The 22,051-nt window shown below is 43.6% G+C and overlaps 1 protein-coding gene and 1 long non-coding RNA gene across 5 annotated transcripts in view; one reads left to right on the top strand and one right to left on the bottom strand.

Annotated features, from left to right (window-relative positions):
• FADS2 (fatty acid desaturase 2) overlaps window positions 1-12,438 on the bottom strand; it is a 26,133-nt gene extending 13,695 nt beyond the window's left edge. Inside the window, exons 1-7 of one of the 2 annotated variants that reach the window (XM_035326768.1) lie at window positions 12,296-12,438; window positions 12,002-12,265; window positions 6,442-6,552; window positions 5,272-5,469; window positions 4,806-4,907; window positions 3,846-3,971; window positions 480-540 (exon numbers count right to left, since the gene is read on the bottom strand). In XM_035326768.1, the coding sequence (XP_035182659.1) occupies window positions 480-540; window positions 3,846-3,971; window positions 4,806-4,907; window positions 5,272-5,469; window positions 6,442-6,552; window positions 12,002-12,208 (805 nt within the window). In that variant the 5' untranslated portion in view covers window positions 12,209-12,265; window positions 12,296-12,438. The remainder of the gene's footprint in view (window positions 1-479; window positions 541-3,845; window positions 3,972-4,805; window positions 4,908-5,271; window positions 5,470-6,441; window positions 6,553-12,001; window positions 12,266-12,295) is intronic. The other variant, XM_035326767.1, reaches the window with a different exon arrangement.
• LOC118167423 overlaps window positions 1-22,051 on the top strand; it is a 27,459-nt gene extending 5,408 nt beyond the window's left edge. The window contains exons 1-5 of one of the 3 annotated variants that reach the window (XR_004751130.1): window positions 5,447-5,504; window positions 9,581-9,709; window positions 16,031-16,107; window positions 17,177-17,322; window positions 21,916-22,051. This is a non-coding gene — a long non-coding RNA (uncharacterized LOC118167423). Of the gene's footprint in view, window positions 1-5,446; window positions 5,505-6,865; window positions 7,070-9,580; window positions 9,710-16,030; window positions 16,108-17,176; window positions 17,323-21,915 lie in introns of those variants that run through there. The other 2 variants (XR_004751129.1, XR_004751128.1) reach the window with 2 other exon arrangements.

Below are 22,051 nucleotides of genomic sequence, written 5' to 3'. Positions count from 1 at the left end.
TTTGGACATCAGAGGGGCAGAAAAGCGCATGACATTAGAGTGACCCAGTGATTTAGGAACTGTTTCGAGGGAAGTCCTAGCACTGGTAAGAGAGGTAATGTACTGGTGATGGGGGCAGTGGCCTTTTGATGAAGAAAGGAGGCTCTGGTTCACAAGCGTTCATTTTGACTTATCAAAGAGCATCGGCAGACCACATGTGGTCATTACATTGAGCCTCTCACACAGAGATGACTTCCCAGTCTCAATTGCTTGCCTTGTTGGCAATGTGAAAGATGCTTGGATATCAGTGAGAAATTCCCAACTGATTTAGAGACCTGCACAGGTAAACCATTAATGAGCCTGGAGGTCTTGGAAAGGGCAAGACGAGTTGAGACTTTAAGGAGTTGCTCTGCTAACACAGGAGGGGCTGGAAAGTTGAGTAGATTTTCAGGTTCCCCTCACCAAAGGGAAAAAAGGAGGAGCACTGTGCAGATACTCACTGAGGAAGAAGTACTCATGCTGGTGGTTGTAAGGCAGGTACTTCAGCTTCTTCTTGCCATACTGCAGGACACAGATAAGAAAGCTCAGTCTTGGACTATGACCCTCACATGTAAGAGAAGATTTTCTGCAATACTTCTTTATTGTCTGGAGAGTTTTGACTGAACTCCTGCACCGGTAAAGCTGTTTAGCTATGGTTAAGTATCATGAGTTCATAATTGTGCTATGTGTAAATTCCTTTTTAAAGCCTTCTGACTTGATATTCAGATAATTTCTTGTTGTGAGCCTGGGGGCATTTTCATGCATTTCTACACCTTCTGCCATGCCTGCGGCTGTGCTAAGACCTGCTGTTATCTGTGTTATTAACAACACAAATGTAAGGCCTAAAGAAATATGACCTCTGGTAAGTCATTATGCGGGATACCAATGGCAGAGCAAGGCAGTGAACCTTGGCTAGTCTTCCATGCAGATGTCCTGCACTGATCCATTTTGGCTTCTGCAGCCATTAGCCCCGCGAGCCCTGGTGGCTTGTAAAAACCTTACTTTAACAGCAGTGGGAAAACTAGTGTGGCCCTTTGCTCATATGACAATAATTCAAATGGATATATTTAAATCGATACCGTCTGTGTTACTAGTTTGATATAATAAGAATTACAGAGCCGTCACTGAGAGCTGTTCGGCAGCTTGCTATGTTACTGTGGTTCACCTATGGACAGCAGATGCAGAGAAGTTCCCCCAAAGACAGGTTTAGACCTTTGCTGCGTTTTTGCAGGTGCCCATTTCTCTTCAGTGAAAACAAGGAGCCAAGAGCACCTGGTCTGCTAACCTTATCTTCTTATCTAGAGCTACACAGACGTGTCTTTTTTTGAGCTCTAACAACGTCCGTACAAGGAGCTAATGCTTTGAGAATATGATTTGCTGTGAACTCGCATTTTTTGCTTCCAGCATAGCAGCTTGCAGTGAATGTAAGCCTCATGGCTCCAATAAATAAACCGTAGCATGTGGAACTTAGAGCAGTGCATTCAGGTGCCTGCACCCTGTAATGCATTGCACTGGAGGTCTGCTGCAATCAGGTTACTGGTATCAGTAGATTCTGGAAGTAAAGGTAAGCTGCTAGGAAGAGTGACAGGAAAACAAATATGTAACAGATTAAGTCTGAATAGTAATGGCTGACCAAAGAGGAATTGAATTTCTCCCCGTAGCTCCTAGTGAACAGCTGCAATTGTCAGATTAAACTTCCCGATGGGATATTCTGGTTATACAGGAGAAAGAGCTTCCTGGTAGTCCTGAGGGTTGGGCGTGGGACCGGAGTGCCCAGTGAGTTTCCAATATGCTTGGGGGTCAGAGCAGACAGAAAGAACAGGAACTATAAACAGTCCTCTTTCCACTTACACTAATCTCCAAAGCCAAGGTCATGGTGACCGCCTGGCCAGTCTGAAGCAAAGCAGCTGGTTGTTCCCTGAGCGTGCGCGCGGATACCTACATAACTGCCCCCTCAGATGTTTCTGACAGTCCCGGTGCTTATTCTCCTTTTTGGTTGCCCTCTGATATCCATTGCCCTTGTGGGTCTCCTGCACAAGGAGGCCCTATGAGTTTTGCTCGCTGTCCTCAGACTGTAAGTAACCTGAACTGTGTTATTGCCTAGCAGAGCTCCCCACTGTTCTTATTTGATTTTTATTTTTGGCCACTGACTTGCTTCTCCCATTGCTTCCCACTCCACTTGTCGGATCCTTCCCCCGGCCTGCTCACCAGTTCTGTGATGTCCACTCTCCTCCATTCTGTTTTGCCCTGCCTCTCTACTCGAAGTCTATTTGTGACCACTAAAATCTTGTAGCCTGCAGGAAATGGTAACTTTGGGCACTACAAGATTACTGAAAAGGAGTTCGCTGTGCTCTGAACTCTAAAAGGCTGTGTGCTAGCCTTTTTTCTAGAAGATTATGTGCAAGTGTGAAAGAATATTGAGGTAGACTGACACTGACCTAACATTTCAGATATTTTGTAGGAGAGAGATCCAGTTTTCCTTGTTATTACAAATACCTACATCTTCAGTTCTTCCTTTAAGTGGTAGACTTCAAAAAACTACTTTAAAAAACAGTTTTCAGGCAGAGCATTTTCCAGTGGGATGTACTGATACAGTGAAGAGCTTAATAGTGATTTACATTTTCTGGATACTGGCTTTTCTTTCTTAATAGGGTAAAAGCTGTCTGAGAAAGCATTAGCTTTTTCATTTTATATTTCCCTGTGCTGTACTTACTGCGGGTTTGTTGTTGTTATTTTTGTTTTAACTAGAAATGCTTGTTCAATTTTAAAAAAAAAAAAAAAAAAAAAAAAAAAAGATCAACAGTTTATTTTCTTTGTGTAGGTTTTTGTAAAATAGACAGTAAGTATTTTGGCTCTAGGAATGGGCAGATGGAATCAAAACACCTTAACACGGCCTGCTATTCATTGGGCAGCGTGTTGGTACACAGTGTAAGAAAACAGCTGAAGCTGATGGCTGCAGTTACCTAGAGTAACCCAAAGAGTTCACATTTGGTCTGACTCTGACCCCAGTCTTTGTGTAAAATGTAAAATTCAGGGCTAGATGATGTCTGAAGATCTCCACAGTGAGGCAGGAGTGTGATCATCTGTGACCAGCTTATACTAGCAGAAACTGTCCATATACTTTACCTGTTCAAATCAGATCATCTTTGGTGTCTTACACCCTCAGATCAAGTCAAAATCTCCACAGATTGTGCTTCAAGTAGAAGAAGGGAAAAAAAGAAAAAAAAGAAAAGAGAAAAGAAAAGGGAAAAAAAAGCAGGAGGAAATTTCTGTGTGTATGCAAGCAATACAATATCCCCCCACGTGCATGGCAAAGGCTCCAGTGGAGAGGACATGGTCAAGATTGTCTGGAACACAACTGGAGTAATATTGGAAGATATTTTATGTGGAAATGGAAGATCTGTTTTGAAATATTCTTGATGAAGTACTGAGAAACACCACATTTTTCCCTTATGTTGATATTTCAGTACAGAAGAATGAAGTTTTCTTCAGCAGTTTTCTACTTTCTTTATGGTCCCATCTTCATTGCTTTTCCCAAACTATCCCCAAATATTTTTTCCTGTGGTCAATATAGGAAATGGATAGGGAATTATACAGTCAATGCTACTCTTCAGCCCAAGGTTTGGGAGGGTGTAAAGGCCAAACTGCTGTCAGTCAGCAACAGACAGATGAATTCCCTGGGAGAAGCATGTCCTTTTTCAGCACTGCTGGAAGTCTTGACTATGTAAGTCATGTCCAGCAACGCTAACAAATCCCTGGTTTTGCACAAGCATTCTCTGAAGCCCTTTAGGACAATAGTTTTCCACTTTTTTCTCACTTTGCCTTACCTCAACAGGCTGTGTATCTCCAAGGACAAAAATATGCAGCATGTTCACATCTGGGTCTTTCTTGAATATGTTGGGCTTGGCATGGTGTTGGAAGTGACGGTGGTTCCACCAGTTTGCAGAGGCGCCCTGGGCAGATACAAGGAGTTAATCCATGCAAAAGCACGGTTCCTCTAGTGGTAGTTGTGTTAAAACAGTGCAACTCTGATTGTGCCCAAACTATTTGCTTTTATATTAAGTGGCTCTGGTGGCAGTCACTATGAGACTGCTGGTTTCAGAGGGCCCATGCCAGCTATGCCAGGCTGTTTTGCCCACACTAAAGATGAAAGAACAGGCCATAAAGCTACACTTGGTGACTTGCATGTCACAGTATCTTCCTACAAGTTAGGTTGTTATTAACAGCTGAATGGCCATTTCCACTTGGTGCCTTACTGATTGTTGCTGCTGCTTTCCTTCTACTGCACGTGAGGAGCCAGGCAATGCAAAGTAGGTCTGGGAGAATGGGCAAAGGTATGTCCCACCTGCTTTGAGTTCCTACTGCAAGTGGGTGCTGAAATGCTTGTCTGCTTTGGACCTCGCCCATGACATAATTCTGGTAATACCTTGAATGGATGGGATATATCAGGATGGGACACTTAAAAAATACTAAACCTTAGTGGGAAGCATGTGGAAAATATGACAGGGTGTTCAAATACTGCTTTATGAAATTTAATGAGCTCTGTCCTCAGCTGCTATAAATTAGAGCAGTTCTACAGAGATTTGTGGAATCACTGTGTTCTGTAACGGCTGTAGTTGTGCTCTCGCATGCCTTCTATGCAGCAGCTCCGTGTGCAATTGCTCCCTAACTTCTCCTCTCTGCATCTGCTCCCTGTGGAAAGGCTGAGAGCTGCAGTTTCCTGCTTCGGTGCAGTCAAAGCGACTGCAGCTATTTCCACAGCGCCCTGTGTCCCCAGTGACCTTTACCTTCAGGTGCCCAATCACAAACTTGTGGACGAGGTGGTTCCAGGAAGACTTCTTGAAGACAGACAGGTGTCCAAAGTCATGTTGCAGCCACCCTGCCTGGGCCTGGGATGATGGAAAATAAATCAGTTAGAGAAGTGTTTGAACTCTGGCAGGCTCGGTACTGAGACCACATCCCTTGGGAGCCCAAGTGCTCGACCACCCTCTCAGTGAAGAAGCTTTTCCTAATATCCAGCCTGAGGTGTTATAGATGGTCTTCAGGGAGAAGAGATCAGTGCTTCCACCTCCTGGAGAACAAAAGGCCCAAGAGGCAAGAAAAACATGTGATGCAAACTCACCAGGGGCAGCCAGAAGGCACCATGGGGGCAGATGTGAATGTTTTTCCTAGTTGCAGTGGTCTAACAAGAAAAGTTCAGTGCACGTTGACCTCATTGAGTACCTGGTATGCTCTGTGCCTACTGCTTCTTACCTGGGAAGTTGCAAGGATGAACGCAAGGAGGAGAGTTGTGATCCACCCGGTACCGAAGTATGAAACCATTAGCCAAGCCAAAGCTTCCATTGCAATGATATGGGCCAAGTAAAGAGAGAAGAACAAAGGGCTTGCTCTGAATAAATTCATGTCCTCCGCTGTCTTCCTCAGGGTCCGGAAATCCTCCACCAGTTGGGACTGCAAATGGACACGTAAGACACAGCATGGAGCGTGTGAGTAAGTCTGAATGTGTCCAGGGAAGGCTCCATCCTAAGGCCCCTGATTGTTTCTTGCTTTGGTTGGCTACTCCAGAAGTAAGGAAGGACTAATCTCCACGTTCACACTGTTTTCTAGCTTCCCACAGAACTGTCCTATGAATAAACACCCTGAGCTAGAGGAACTCAGGCCTGCTGCTGTGAATCAGCAGCACTACCTTGCGATGTCCAGAGTCATATCTGTTGATGACTCTAGTCTGAATGATCTTTACAGTTATTAAGGAGACTGCTGGAGAATGAGATAATTTAGTTCTATTAATTAAGCATGATTCCAGAGTTTCTAGATCAATACCCACTATCAGGGCACCTGTGGCCTATTCAATACGTGGCTTAGCTGGCATGCAGCCATTCGTAAAGAGCATTCCAGGGTTAATACAGGTCAGCATCCTCTCTTCTGTTGTGAGTGATACACATGTATCGATTACCATGATCAGCCATAAGCAACAGGATGGGATTGAGTTTTGTAGCAGGAACTAGTCATGCTACACGATGCCTGAATAATGAACAAATGAACTGTCTGAGAGGGGTACAGGGCTGGCTTGAGGGTGTGGAATGGATGGAAAAGGTCCTTGTTGGGTTGCTTCTTCTTAAGCACACCCACTGAAATGGGACATCTGTTTCACCTCACCTACCTATTGCTCTGCCACTCATGGCACAAATGCTTGTACAGAGGTCTGAATGTTTCAACTCCCTCCCACACACGTTTTTATCTACGCACATTGCCGTACAGAGGTGTTCAGCAACAGAGCACCTTTCTCTTTCTCTGCAGCTGCCTGTAGTGAAGACACCTTTACAATCTGTCTGGTGTTTTTTCGATATCCTGGAGGACATCCTGAGAGGAAAATAAAATGGTGGAGTATGCCTGCAATAAACCCCAGCTCAGAAAAATACTCACATTTTTATCTCGGTCTTGGCTGGGTTCCCCTGGAGCAAGCTCTCCGATAAGTAATGGCTTGAGAAACTTTTGCACCAAGGTGGGATTGATATGGAAGGCCTGGAATGCATCCTGGAACAGAAATGTGAGTAAAGGTGAGATCCAGGACTAGCTGGACTGACTTCCATCTCTGGGATTCAATGCAGTACTGCTACTAGAGAAGATTTCTGCTAGAGGCTGCTGAATTTGCTTACCTGGTAGAAAGTAAACAGCAAGAACTGGGATGCTATCTAGGCAGATGGAGAAAGGAACCTCAAGAAATTTCCTAAGCACCTAAATACCTAAGTCCTGCTAATTCCCTTGGAAGGCAGGCCAACAGGAGTTTGTGCTAATCCCCTCTAGGATATAAATAGCCTTTGAAAGTCTGCTGCCTGGAGGCAATTCAGGAGAGGGTGTTTTTATAGTGTGTTTGATTTGGTGTTTCCCCAGAGCATACTGCAAAGTGGAGAATGAATTCATCTAATGGATTGCTATAAGTTTTGGTTTTACTGAACAAGTGCTTTTGTCTACCCTCAAGGGTATTGATAATAAGTGTAGGTCCTTTTGGACTGAAATCAGAGAGAGAAAAAAAAAGCTTAACCCTATCAAGGTATCATTACGTATTATTTTTAATTCCTCTTCTTCGTAACTAAATTTCCTAAAATTGACCATCTCAGACCCTATTATTCCATGCAATATCATTTATGAGTCAGGTCCATTAACCACATCTTTTTTTTTTTTTTCTCTATTCGTTCCTCATTTTGTATCTTCTTGTGTACCCGTGTCCTGCAGATACCTGTTGGGAGCACATATTTGATGCATCTGCTGCTAGTAATGAAGTCACACACATATCTCCCTTCACATGGCATGGCTTGAATTTTAATCCCAACGGTAGCAGTAGGGACAGAAAATTCACCAATGTCAGAAACCCTTACACTGTCCTTACTGCACAGAACTGGAATTAACTCTAGAAATTCACCTAGAAGAACTGTAGAAGAACTAGAAGAACTGTAAAGATGTAGTTCCATGATGTGTTAAGACTGCCGGCTCTCTGGGTCCCTATGCTAAACCACAGTCCTCCTCTCTGAGATGGTCTTTGGCAGGAGAGCTCCAGCTATGAGGAAGGCTTATTTTCTTTTGCTCATTGTGCTCCTTCACAGAATCACAGAATCACAGAATTTCTAGGTTGGAAGAGACCTCAAGATCATTGTGCTCCTTCTAAGATTCAGTCACATCTAGCGAAATGCTGACATCTTTCATTCCTCGCAGGGGCAAACATGGACCTCGTGGAGGTCAGAAGGCCTGTGATTTTGAAGGAGGGTTAGTTCAAGAAGATACAGGTCATAACTTCATCAAACAGTTTGGCTAATGATTTGTGCTATTATGATCTCATTTTCTCATCATATTGAAATCCTTATATTGTTCATTTTATGAGTAAGTAAAATACAACTGAAGACAAATACAAAATACAACTGAATACAACTGAAGTCAAAAAAAAGAAGTCAGGAGTACCATGTTTCAGCCTTTCTTCTTTTGTCCCATTGCCTGACCAAGGAGCAGCTCAAATCTCACCTCTTGCTCTGAATAGGAAGGACAGATTGGAAAGAGCTCGTTGTGTCTGGCTGACCTTCCTGTGAGCTGAAGCCCATTAATAGGCCAGCTCTGGTGTTCATAATTACCACCAGCAACTTTGGTTCCAAAGTCCACCAAAGTCCACTGAAACTTTCGGCTTATTTCAGGATTTGGGATTGAGCTTCAAAGTAATACTTGGACCGTAGACATTTCACTGTAAGAGGCAGGAGAGTGAAAGCTGGTCTCTGCTACTTAGCTTGAAGTTAAAGAAATAATATATGAGAAGAGGAGCAACAGAAGGATGGGGAGAACAGGTTTATTTATTAAAATATATATGTATATATTTATAAAGATTACAAAAGCCTTAAAATGCCAGAGGCTATGGGGGAAGATGCAAAGAGGAGAAAAAATGTCATTACAGCACAAGGGGGAGGCAAACTGAAATGTACTGGACTTGTCTAGTTACTCTCAGCTCTCATGACATTGCTAAGTGTCCAAACTACCCCATTCGGAAACAATTTCAGAAACAAAGCGATATCTGTTACCACGGGGGAAAGTTTGGATCAGTTTGTCCTGTTCTACTTGGGAAGACTGGCACGCTGGCAAAACTTACCCCAATTTCAAGCATGAGTGAGAGCAGTGCTTTCTGACTGCACTGTTATCGATTGGTTTTACCTTACCGGTGGCAAAATGAAGGTAAAACTCCAGAGCCAGCAAAGCTGGTACTACAGCCCTGTTCTGCAGACAATCTGAGCTTCCCTGGTAGAATTTTCAGTAGATGTGAAAGGGGAGGGAAGACCAGAATAGTGGGGAAGTGAGGATCTGACTGCGCCTGCTGCAAGGTTGTACCATTTTGGGACCAAAACTATGACAGGTGAAAAAAGGAGAAGGATAAAGAGAGAGAGGGTGAATGCTTAAGAAGCACTGAAGAATATTGTCTCAATATTGTTCAAGTTTTAATGGGGGAAAACAATCGCTGGAGGTCTGGCTGGCTACCTCCTTGTCTCTGTGATGGAGATCACTCAGGTTTATGTAGTGTTAGTGACAAGGTGACTCAGAACAGCGGCTTCTGCCTCACTGCCTAGGAGGTATTTCTGTTCACCTAAAGCTTCCCTGGCAGTAGCACATCTGTTTTCTGAACATGCTCTGTCATGACTTTTCTGGGGAGAGGTCACTTCCATCTCTGAACCCTTATTCCTTGGTTGGATGAAAAGTAAAGGTTGGAACTGGTCAGAGACGCAAGCATGCATGTCAGAGCACAGTTGTTAATTAAAACTATATACCACTGATCTTCTACTTCACTGCCATTTCGAGCTTATTCCATGAAGAAAGTGATGTTAGTAGGAAAATTTCACCTTCGCTGGGGGTGGCTGAAAAATAATACGCGTATATCACTGGCATGGGTAGAGAATGAGATTTTTCAGTGTAGTCTCAAGCAGGAGGGAGAATAACATATCCTAATACTCCTACCACCATCAGGCAGAAAGGTATAGTGAAGGAAAAATTGCTTTTTGATTTGCTGTATCTCAGGTGTCTCCTTTACAAATAGGTCCTGAAATTCGGATTTGTCCTCACATCTGTATTGGGGGAGATAGAGAGCAAAAGTTGGAAGATAGACTCTGGAAAATGCCACGTGATATTTACACCTGACCTCTCAGTTTGGTGGTCTGTTATCCAGGTAAGCTGATGTGTCTTATGGAAAGTGGGAATTATCCCAGCTGCTTTTGTGAAAAAAGCTTTACTTTGTTGAGGTATGAGCTGTACATAAGCATTGAAGTATTCGGTGCAGTCAATGCAAAGACATTCTGTCATATCCTTGAACATTTGTAAAACAGAGAGACTGGAAGGTGCCCACTCATATTCTAGGTCTTGTTCATTTACTGAAAGCAGCTGTGCATGATGTGAGGCCAGAACAGGTTCTTCCAGGCTGGTGTGCTGTAGCAGTATGCTAAAGTATGGTCTAAAATGAATGGCTGCCCAGTATTGTTAGTACTTGCAGGGAAAATTCATGCGTAAGCTAGCCTGGGTGCTCCTGACTTGATCAGCATCAGCTGAGCATGCTGAGCACAAGAGCTGTCACGGAAGCCTCCCAGTCAGCTATCTTGTGAGCATCCTGAAACAAATTAGCTCACGCATCACCAACCAAGTTATTTTAGAGCAGCCCCAGTGTGGGTGTAGAGCTCAATGAGTCTGTTTGTGGGCAGTCTGTGACAGACTGATACACCTGATCCTCTGGAGTACTGGTAAAAGACAAATGGAGAAGTGGCTGAAGTTGCTTTGGTGCACCTTTGCTGGACTGTAGGTCCTAACTGCATGGGGAATTCCAGAAAGGTGAAAGCTGTTCAAGAACTAGGAATGCAAACATGTTGAACTGAGTTTTTATCATTGCCTTTTCCTCCTTGTAAGCTCTTCCAGTTGTGATACCTTGCAACTCAAAACGAAACATGTTAGTAAAGCCTTGACAGGCTCAAGGACAAGGATTTCTCACTCTGAATGTGAGAATTTTTTCGTATTAAAATGTGATTTGCCATAGGGAAGCTGGAATCCAGATACCAATTCCATTTTAGTGCTTGGGATGGAAGGGACAATTTCAGAGCACTCTTAGGACCTTGTCTTCTTGGAGTATGCTCTGAGTATAGTGGGATGCAAGGCACTCTGGAGAGGTGGTAAGAGAAGTTAAAAGGATCAGCAGTAGTAGACTCACAAATCTGTTTCAGTTTCCCTTGCAAAGATCAGAGACAAATACAATAGCAGATGCTTTTTGGTTTCCAGTGGAGGTGTTAAAGTAAATTCTTGGGGACAGGAGCCAAGCTCCTCTGATTTCAGCAGTCCTGCACTTATGTAGCCCAGAGAAAATCCTCACCCAGTTACTTCTTTTGGAGGGAGAAAGATTTTCATTCGGAGGTTTTACTGGAAGGGGACAGGAACACCAAAATGCATCTCAGTGCTTCAAGGAAAACTGTGGAAAATAACCACAGACCTCAGGCAAACGGAGAAGGAAAGGAAAAGGTTAGTAATTCTTGCCGATTAATTCTGTTGCACACACAGCCTCCTTCTTGCTAAAAGCGTTAGGAGCTGTGGCAGATGAACGGTTACAGTTACAGCTTGATCCTTTCTGCTGCTTTCCATGCCCATGGAAAAGCTCGGAGGCAGTTTAAATTTATTAACTCTGGGCCAGCACTGGGGGTGAGAACATGCTCCCTGTATGCACTTCGGAAGTAGGTGGCTTTGGGAGCAACTGCAGACAACACTCTCTGAAATACTTTGTTCCTTTTTTTTTTTTTTTTTTTTTTTTTTTTAAAAAAAAAAAAAAGTTTCTGAAACATGAGAGGGAGCTGAAACAAGCCAGCTATGAAGCGTAGGAGCAGCTGTAGCGGCAGCAAACTTTTTTTTTTTTTTTTTTTTTTTTTTTTTTTCCCCTGTAGAAACCTGCAACAACATTTTCTTGAGAATTCTCCACAGGGAGAAAGCTAAAAAAGCTCCTTGTTTTAAAGCCTCAAGCTCACCCTGTCCAACAGAAGCATCTTTGAAACGCGGATTGGACTCTTTTAACCCTTTCTTGTGTTTGTTTTTGGTGGAGCTCGCATAACTACACGCTGGAGAGGGGAAGACTCGGGACACTTGGATTATGAAGTGTCAAAAGACAGCACAAACAAGAGACAAAGGCAAGCAGCAGGACTTAAGCAGAGCCGAGCAATCTTTACCAACCCACTCTTCCAGATGTTATTGCCCATGGCTCAAGGGAGTTGGCTGCCAAGGAGTCGCATCACCGTGCGCCGAGCGCTTTGCTCCTTGGTGCTAGAGCAGAGCTGAGCTGCAGGTGTTAGAGAGGTGGGGGAGAGGGAGGCAGGCAGCCGGCTGTGCAAAAAAAGGGCTCGTTCTCAGTAACCATGAGGATGGCAATGACCTGTCAGAGGCTGCTGGTGAAGCTTGGAGGCAGCCACGCGTGTGTCCGTGCGGGGGTCCTTACCGTGGCATCTTCCCCGGCGCAGTGGCTGATGACTCGTTGGCCCCCCGGGTGCCTGTTTGCCCACTGGGTGACATTGTACACCTTGCGCTCTATCACCAGCCACTTGTCCGTCCTCAGGTTGTGCTTCTGGATCTCCTCCCAGGTGTAGAAGGGGATCTGCGCCTTGCACTCCCCCGACTCCTCGCCTTTCTCCCCCCCTTTCCCCATGGGGCTGGCTGCTTCTTTGTCTTCTCGCCAGCCGGGGGGACCTGTCTGCGCTGCCCTGGGACGTGCCGGCAAGGGAAGAGCTTTTCTCGCTCGGTTGCGCTCAGCTGGTCCCCTGTCCTCTCCCTTTCCTCTTGCTCATGTCCTCCCTTCTCTTTGTCTCTTGCTGCCTGGCCCTCGCAATCTCTCGGCTCTGTCGCTTGCTCGGAAGTGCCCCCTAGGCTAATTTTCCCGGCACTGATGTACTTTCACCTCGCACACAGCCTCCTTTCGTGGGAAGCTCGGCCCATTCACCCCCCCCTCCCGCACCCCCCGCACCCCCAGCATCCTCCTGCATTCAGTCCCGGTGAGGTTTCCCCAGGCATCAGCAGAGCTCCTGCACCAATCCCGGCCCTCCCGAGGCCGAGCTGGGCCCTGCCATTGGTCCCGGGCGATCTTTCGAAGGGAAAAGCCGGCTGCCGGCCAGGCTGCGCTGCTAGCCCGCGGGGGTGCCCCTTGCGCCCGCTCCGGGGGGCGAGCAGCCGTGGGGCAGGCAGCCCCTCTTCCCCTCCCCAAAACTCCTTTTTTGTTTGTTTGTTTTCTTTTCCTCAGGACTTTGGCCCCGGTTTTAAAACGCTTCCCCCCCCCCCCCCCCCCCCCCCCTTTTTTTTCCCTCCTGAATCACTGCCTTACTCCTTAGTGGTGCACTTAAAAAGGGGATTTTTGATATTGGGAGATGTTGGTATTCTGCCTGAAATTTGCATTGTTTTGCTCTGCCTTGCAGATTTAGAGGATGTCAGACTCAACAGTTTCTTCCATCACAGGAGACCTGTTTGTTCTGCTCACAACAGGCTCAGCTAAATATCCCCCGCTCAGGGCAGTGCTTTATTAACAGGGGAGAAAGTGCTGTCTTTTCTTTGCCGTGGGGCACTCTATACTAAAATAATCCTTGCCGTTAGGTTATGCAGGGCGTTGCAGTGCAAGAGCAAAAACAATGGACCAGCATTTTTGCTGATGTCTATCTCTCATCTGGGGATATCTGTGGCTGCTCTCCAGCACGAGGCTGTCATGATCCGCAGCTTTCCTGGCAATAAGCATCCTTTCTTGTTACTGTTTGCTTTAGTAAGCGGAAGGCTTGTTATTCCTTTCTCTAGAGGCTCTAGCTGTTTTTAAGCGGACTTCCTACACGAGCTGTTCAAATGTTTTAGGCTACAGATTGCCCCTCTTAAGTTACAGCACGGAAATGTTTTTTGCTGTATGATCAAATCTTAGGACAAGAGCAACGCTGGGTTCAGTAGCTCAGACCTTTGTTTGTCTTGTGTTTCAGTAGCCCTGCGTCTGCAAAAGCAGAGGGAAAAAAACAGATAGTAAACTATTAAATGTTTTAATTCTGTATTTATTTACTCTTTAGCCATCTACTCCATGTCTCTGCTGAAAGAGGGGGCTTATACATAAGAGACCACCTCCTTCAGTGAAACTTCAAGGTACATCTCCAGCCCTCGTGCTGTTTTGTTCCTGTCCAGAACCAGCCTTAGTTTAGAGCAGGCACAGATAAGAGTGCTCTGGTTTTGCCTGCTGCCATGGGCTTTGAAGAAGCTGGGAGCAGTGACTGAATAATTAAAAATCTTTTGCTTCTCTCCATCTTCCCACCTACACTCCTACATGGGCTATAGGAAGGCAGACAGAAGTGACAAAACACGCATCGCTTCTATACCAGCGGGGATCACTTGGTGCTGTCCTCATGCCGAGGCATGCTGCAGGTTTCTTCTGCTTCTGCCTGGTCTTATCGCTGCATGAGAACCTCAGACTATCAAGCAGTCTTTTCTGTGATGTGGGATGATGGAAGTCAGAAATGAAAGGAATGTTTTCCTAAGACTTGCTGGTTTTATTTAGTTTGTTTCAAAATAGACCTCTGACATTTATTCATGTCAGAAGGACACTATTTAAATGGAGCTGAAGCTTGCTGCATGTCACGCGGGAAAAGTTTTTCCCCCTTAATTTTTGGGCTGTGTTCTCTGAATTTCAAGATTCCAATCCCACCAGTACTGTTGAACAGCACGCTGGATGCTTTAGGCATTGTAGTGCTAAGGGTGTGCCCTCACAGCCCGCCTTTTGCTTGTAATCATGCACCTGGAGGCTGCTGTTGCCGTGGTTTTTCGGCGGAGTCCACGTGCTTCTATCTTTGCGACCTTGCACAGGTGCATTCTAAAACCTTGTTCTTTCTGTTATTTCTGGTTTCTCCTGGGAACTAATTGCTATTGATAAGTGATTCATTCTTCTTACCCCCACCTTTTTTTTAAAAAAAAAACTTCTTACCTTGTAGCTTTTAGTTTATAACTTCAGAGCCTACTAGATAATATAGTAGGTAAATCATTTATAAATCCAATAAATATCACTGTAATGTACGTCAAGAAGGCTTGTATGTGCGTGTACATGTGCATTGAGCATGCAGCTCCCAACCTCATCAAGTGTGCTTCAATCAGTGCTAACATCATCTTAGGTAGGATCACCAGTTTAAGTGGCTGTGGTTGAAAACTGGTGTTTAAAAACCAAGTAGATTCCCAGAGAGGATGTCCAGAAGAAGACAATTGTCTGGAAGACCCCATTGCTTCTGTCATTGTCTGGTCATTAGGAATATGGTTTTCCCTCTCTCTCTTTCTTTTTCACTCTTTTTTTTTTTTTTTTTTTTCCCCTTGTGTAACTTTGAGGTCCATGTATGCTGTGCATTTTGGATCTAGCTAAGAATAAATACCCTGTGCACATAGCTCTGTCTTAGCTTTCCTTGTGCACCATCCTTTGCAAAATCGTGCTATAAACAAAATTAATCGTTGTTGTTTCCTAGGAAGAAACCCTGCCAGCAAATAATTTATCCGTCCAGCCTGGAGGAGTTGGGGCTTGGTGTTGTGAAATGTTGAGCAGCCTCACTGACTGATTACAGGGAATGTAATGACTTGTAGAGCAAATAATGCGTCCTGAAGCCTGGGTTAGACTGGTGGGCTGAGACGGCAGGAAAAGAGCACCCTTGCACAGAGAAATCCAGAGTGAATGAAAGAGCGATGGAGTCTAGCGGTAAAAGTGGCACTGAATGAAATGGACAAACAGAAATGCTTCAGATATATTCATTGTGCACTTAGGTGCTATCAGAATATTTCTGTTTAGTTAAAGGAAATACATAAAATGGAAAGGATTTCATAGGAATGACGTAGGCTAGGTTAACGTGCCCAAAGTTTTCTGTGTCTTTGAAGCACACTATTTGAGAGTTTCCAACAGGAATCAGTAAAGATCAGGAGCAGTGTTGTGAAGTATGGGATTTCCTACCAGCTTGTCTGGTGCTTTGGTACTCAGCAGGGTAATGAGGGAGAGCTAGGACTTGAAAACTACGTGCTGTCAATGGGATGTCACTGCAGGAGGTGGAGAGCAACCAAATAGCCCAGCGATTGCCTCTTTGGGAAGTCAGAAGGGGTGGTTATTAAAAATATATTGGTGCAATTCTAGGAAAGGCATAACTATCAAACTATTAGCCTCTTTGTCTTCCTCTTATTCTTTTCCTTTCTCCTATTGATAAAGTTGCTTGATAATTATTTGCAAATGCAGCAAATGACTCAATTGAGCACACAGAGACATGTAAGTTTGTTTTCTCAGGTTTTTGGATGGAGACTTAAAAATACTTTTTAGTGAACCTTGTCTGATAGAGTATAGAGGAAATTAGTTTTGAAGTTGCACTTAAAGAACTCCAAATGTAATGAAATGAGAAATTATGTCTAAAGAAACATAAGCTCTTATCAGCAGTGAGAGTCACATGCTTTTTTCATTAATATATATATTCCTGCTTTTATTTTTTTTCAGGTCATCATTTTTTCACCTTTTGCATTCTGTTGATCTTTTTACAAGAGAGCTCCACCATGGAAGGCAAACAGAAAGAGGTAGGGGTAGAAAACATGTCTGAATGTTTTATTTGGGAGCAGCTACGAGACACCTCTATTCTCTTTTCACTTTGATCCTGTTGTGTGATGTATCTACTGATATTCTGAGTTTCTGCTTGGGAGTATAATGTAATTTCTCCGTGGATTATTTGAATTTTCAGGCTACAGCTCTGAAACAGGGCACTAACTGTAAAAGTCAGGTTGTTGTAAGTGGTGTTTGCTAAGAAATATGGTAGTACAGCCCACACACCGTGATATGATCTTTTTAGTGATCTTTTTAGTGCACATGAAGTTTTATTTTTGGTTTTCATCTGTAATTTATAGTGTATAGTGTATCTGCGGGGTCATTTGAATTACTTTAACGCTTCCACTTGAGATAGCAGTCCAGAACAAAGATCTGCAGCATCTCTCATCCTGCTGCTTCTGCAGAATGAGATTCTGCACAGCTTTAAATTGATGAACCCAAATGATTTTCCTGTTAATAGTGACTCAAGGTCTGATTTTATAGAATCTCTGACCCTGCTGAGAGGGACAGTAGCTCTTCTTTGAGCCAGGAGGTTGGACTGCAGCCCTCCAGAGATCCTTCCTAACCTATATTATTTTCTAATTCTATATAGAAGATCGCAAAGCTGAAAAAGATAGAGATGTCTAACAAGAATAAGAGGGTCATTGGGCAACACAGAAAAAGAAATAAGGAAACATGCTATGATTCTTAGGATGCATTTCTTCAGACTTCGCTAAGGTTATTTTATTGTTAGAAAGAAAATGTGTGTGGGGAAATCCACTCCAAAGCCAGACTTTTAAAAAGGAATTTAAATTTGCAGAGTCATGAAATATTTTTGCCTGTTCCGTGTCCTAATTAAAGGTTATGTCCTCTGTATCCAAAAGTGGATTCAAAGTCATGGTTTCTTTTGACCTTGTAGAGATAAAGATATGGATTAGTTGTAGCTCACAGCATGAACTGATGGTCATAGTCCATCAGATGACTAGTCAATAAAAGAAAGGTATTGGAGTATTTTGGTGGCTATTTATTATTAGTCATTATTTTTTTTATGTAAAGCTTTTCCAGTTAGTCCATGGAAGTTCACACTTCAGAGCTGATGACTTTAAGCAGTGGATGATCAAAGCAGGGCTGGCTACAGATGGAAACTCTGGGCTTGAAGTGTAGATGTCCCTGAGCATGTCCTTCATTCGGAGAAATGAATTGATAAGGAGGTAGGTACATTTTGGAATTGGCTGTCATATCTGTGAGATGGACATTGATACAAAGTCTGCATACTGGTCTCTTCATTTGATGCCCTGGATATTTCACAGATACTTGTGTAATAACTTGATGGCAAATAATTGAAAGGTTCCTATCAAAAAACAAAACAAACAACCACTGACCAACCAAGAAAACCAGCAACAAACAAACAAAAAAACAGTGCTATCATCTTTCTCTAGCACAGCCTGTAACATTGGCAAGGCTTTATGTGGCACTTGCTCTAGGGTTTGTTTGGCTCATGGGGCACAAAACCAGCCAAGGCAATGAGAGAACAGGGTTGTTCTGTGGCCAACTAGGTGAAAGGCTGCGTTTGTTGTGTGGTGCAGCTTTAACAGCACAGAGAATTTGTGTTTGATGAGAGTAGTCAGGAGAGAGGGGCAAAGATGGTGAGAAACGCAGCAGGCAATAAAGCATGGAAATTGGGATATGGAGAAGTGCAAAGCTGTTGTAGGAGGAACACATAGATGGGGTACATCTGTTCTTCAGAGTAATATAGAAATACGTAAGCCAGCAAGTAAGTGAAGGCCATCTTGCTGAGCTAGCATGGAAGGGGGAAAGAGAATGGTAGTTTAGGTATCTGCTCTGTGGTGTGCATTGAATTGCTAGTGTAAAGGAAAGAAACTGAGATTCTGAGGAACTAAAATATTAGAAAATACATTTTGTGTGTTGGTTGTCTTGCCCCTTTACAGAGTTCAGTGTAGAAGTTAGATAATATTTTTTAATATGCCTTTTAGAAAGGGTTAGGGTACCTGGAGGATGACTTTGGTAGTGTCCTACTGGTATTGTCCTGGCACTGAGAGTGGCCAGCAGTGGCACATAGCAGCACTCAACCTGGCACCAGCACACACGAGTGCGCTGCAGTTGTGCAGTGGCCCTCAGGGATGTTGGGGAAACTCCTTTCCCCCAACACAAAGAGTGAGATCCATCACTGGCTGCTTTTTAAATCTGGCAGGTTCCACAGCAGCTGGTGGGAAACAGAGCAGGTAGAAGAGAGCAGTGAGTGAAGGGCATGTGGGAGGAACATGGAGCAGGCGTTTGAAGGGCAAGGAGGATGTTTGGTTGTAGCTGAATAAAGACTAGGAATGTGTGGGCTTCAGAATGAAGCATGGGTATAGGATATACAGTGCTGAAGAGCAAGGAACACCACCCCCCTGAAAGATTTCCACTGTTGCATAATATGCAGTCTGTCTGCAATTTTTAGGATTTAAAAAGAAAAATAATTAGTATTTCCATTGACATATCCCAGCATTTTGAAGAGAATTGGTGACACTTGTCTTGGCTGAGAGCTGTCTAACTTTACAAGGCAGACAAACAAACAAAAAAAATCCAGAAGCTCCCATTATACTGCCAGCACTGGCATCAATTTCACCTTCTGCAGAGGATCTTGGATTGGCCATGTGGGACTGTCAGGTCAGGGCACAAGCTGGTCTGCATGCCAAGGAAGCAGACTACATAATCACCCTTAATTGGTATGGGAAGCAGCAGGCATTGCAAATACCCATCAGGATGAGAAAAAGGAAATAAAGGTTCTGTTTTTAGTGCTGCCTTATCAGTATAAATTAATTTGTAATAATTTATAATGAAGAGGCCATCCTACTGGTGTTCTCCTGTTAGCAGCTAGAATCAGTGGCTTCTTTCATTTTCTCTGCTCAGATTTTGCTTTGAAATGTGAAAATCTCTAAACAGTTACTGTCTTATTCCCTCAGTTACTAATCATAATTCACATATTTTGAAGGCCAAAACCACACATTTATCTTGGCTCTTCCATCCTTATAAACACAGATTTCTGGATGATTTTTCTGGCAAGATACAAACATCTCCCAAATCACAGTTTTCCTCCAATAGTCTGTGCTGTAATATATCCATTATTTCCCTCTATCATGTATATTTGTTGCATTTAAATTTTAATAGTTCCTAGGGCAGAGTACCAGAGCAATATTCCGTGCAGTTCACATGGACATATAAACACTGTTTATACGCAAAACCAAGGATTTATTGCCAATATAATTAAAGTGTCAGCAAGCCAAACAAGTAGTTCCAGGTCCAATACTTATTTTTCTAGTCCAATACTATTTCAGATCATTTCCAATAATGGTACAGTTGACAATGAAAAAGGAAACATTTCTAGTATCAACTCCTTTTTCTGGGGTTATGCTAATCCTTCCAATGTTCCTGTGGATTATAAACCTGGTGGCAGAGGTCTTACAGTCAGCTGTAATAGAGCGATCTGAAACTCTTGACTTTGGAGCTCTCCCCTGCAAGGAAAACGATGCTAAAATTGATGGTTTCCTCCTGCATTTGCTTTGTCAGAGTAACTGTTTTAATTGCTTTGGCAATGGTCTGCATATTATACATCTTCAGCTTTTCATCCTGTTCAGCCAGGAGCTGCTCCTGATCCTAACACTTTGTCCTTTAACACCTTGGTCCTCTTCTCAGCCTCGTTGCTGACATGCCACAGTGCACCTGCATGTACTTAGTGATCCCTTATCACCGAGGTCACTTGGGTATCTGAAACTGCTACAGCCACATGACTGTAGGGACACGAGGAGTTTTAATATCTCTGACCTGTGGAGATCCCCAGCCATCTAGGCTGTTAGGAATGAATTGCAGCCAGATCAGGAGACTGAAACAAAGATCATCTCCCATCTTCCCTTGGGTTTTCAGTGGTCCTTGATAGTCTGGGAAGCTGGGTCATGGCTAGAACGTGACAATAAGGAGAAATGAAGGTGGGAGTAGTGGAGGTAAAAACAGTGAGAGCACTGTAAAGAGGGAATGCTGCTGGAAAAACGGAGCAGTCACGTCTGCTTTTACCTAGGTGGAAAGCAATTCAATTAAATATAAGACTGACTCTGTTAATGCAGGTAGTCACAGCTGGATGTAGGATGTTAGTAAGTGTATAATGGCAGCTGTTTTTTCCTCGCACTCTTTATTACAAAGGCTTCATTCTTGCCTATGTGAGGCCCATTGAGATCCTGGGTACGGGAAGTGCAAGAGAAACAGCCACTGCTGACAAATGGCAGCTTGTAGCAGGACATTGAACCCCTTGCTGCCTAGACTTGGATGGTTCAAGTAGCCTGCAAGATGTCTTGGACCGAATCATCTAGTGTGGGAACAAACAAAGCCATGGATTTTATATCAGAAAAAGCTTTAATGTTAATTCCGTTACATAATTTGTCTGGGAAAATCTGTAAATAAGTTGTTAGCATCACTATTAGCTTCTGGTCCTGCTGAAATCAGAGGAGCCCTGTAAGGGGAACAAGAGTGCACTTTATCGAACTCAGTTGTGTTTTTTTGATGACTGTTAAGATCCCTTAAAACAAATTTCCCAAGGCTTGAATGTTTTTTTTTTTTTTTTTTTTCTTCTTTTCAGTTGTGGTATATAAGGAGAAGAAAACTGTGCCACCCATGTTCATAATGAGAAGCCAAACTGAAAATATTAACTAAATTTGTGACAATTATTCATTTGTGCAATAGATACTCAGAAAGAAGTAGAAATTATTCCTGCACTATTTTGAATATCATGGTTGAATTTAAGAAGATGCTAAGCATCATTTATCAATGCTTTTATGGTTATGTTTGCAAGACAGTCAGGAGCCAACGTATTAAAAAACAGCATTTATTTTTGCTGAGATTAGGAGAGAACCTTTTCCTTCATGGACAGCACTGCAGATGTGTATAAACAGAGATGCCTTACTTGAGGTATTAGCTGTGGCATTGCTAAGGGAAGGAAAAAAAAGGAAGAAAAAAAGATATTTGATCCAGTGTTTTGTGCAGGCACAGAATTCCAAGCTGGAAAGACTCGGTGTAGTAACAGGGTGATGTTCAGAATGAGGGGATGCAGTCTAGTGATCCCTTGTTTCTATGGCTACAGACAACAGTAACTGCTGTATCTGGGTCAGATGGGAAGGTGTGAGTGAAAACAAAGAAATTTGGAATCAGCAACGAGAGTTCAGAGAGAAGGCAATAAGGGAGCTGAACGTGGAGGCAGCTTTTATGTGTATGCAATGTTTTAATGTATATGCAATGTATGTGTATGAATTCCCATGATTATTCAGTAGTCTGTTTGCTGGGGGTGCTTGAAGACTCATTCTCAGCTGTGCAAGGATATCATCCTCAGCAGGGATATTATGTGATATAATGTGATACGGGGCACATCGAGCCATGGGGATGAGACGGGCTGAAGGGAGAGGCGGGAGAGACAGAAGAGAGAGGGTTGTGCTGGAAAGGGGAAACACAACCAAGAGTGATGAGGTGTCCCTAGTCCAGAAGTGGGGAGAAACAGGTTTAAAAATTGTCCTAAAAGGAAGCACCTTGGGTGTAGGTAGCGCTGCACAGTCTGTGCATCCTTCCTCTGGCGTGGCTCCTCGGCCTTTTCTGCTCTCTCCGAATCCTATCCGTGGTATTTTCTCAAATGAGCAAATAATATCAGTTCTTGTGTCTTCCCCTGGCATATAACACTGACTGCCCAGCCTCTGTCCTTTCCAACTAGCAAGCAGCGTAGGACTTGGTATTTTGATCCTTTCCCCATGCTTTTTACCTCGCAGTGCAGGACTCTGCACTTGCTTGTGTGAAACTACCTGCTGTTCTTGCCAGCCTGCCCTTGTGTCTTGCAGAGGGCCCTTTCCTACCCCCGTATCACCTCGATGTGATGCTGCACAACCGGCAAGTTGGGTCAAGCTG

This window comes from Oxyura jamaicensis, chromosome 5, assembly GCF_011077185.1.
Source record: "Oxyura jamaicensis isolate SHBP4307 breed ruddy duck chromosome 5, BPBGC_Ojam_1.0, whole genome shotgun sequence".
In the NCBI taxonomy this organism is placed as follows: Eukaryota; Metazoa; Chordata; class Aves; order Anseriformes; family Anatidae; genus Oxyura; species Oxyura jamaicensis.
Note: the sequence above shows the minus strand (reverse complement) of the source record. Positions and strands in the feature narration are given on the sequence as shown.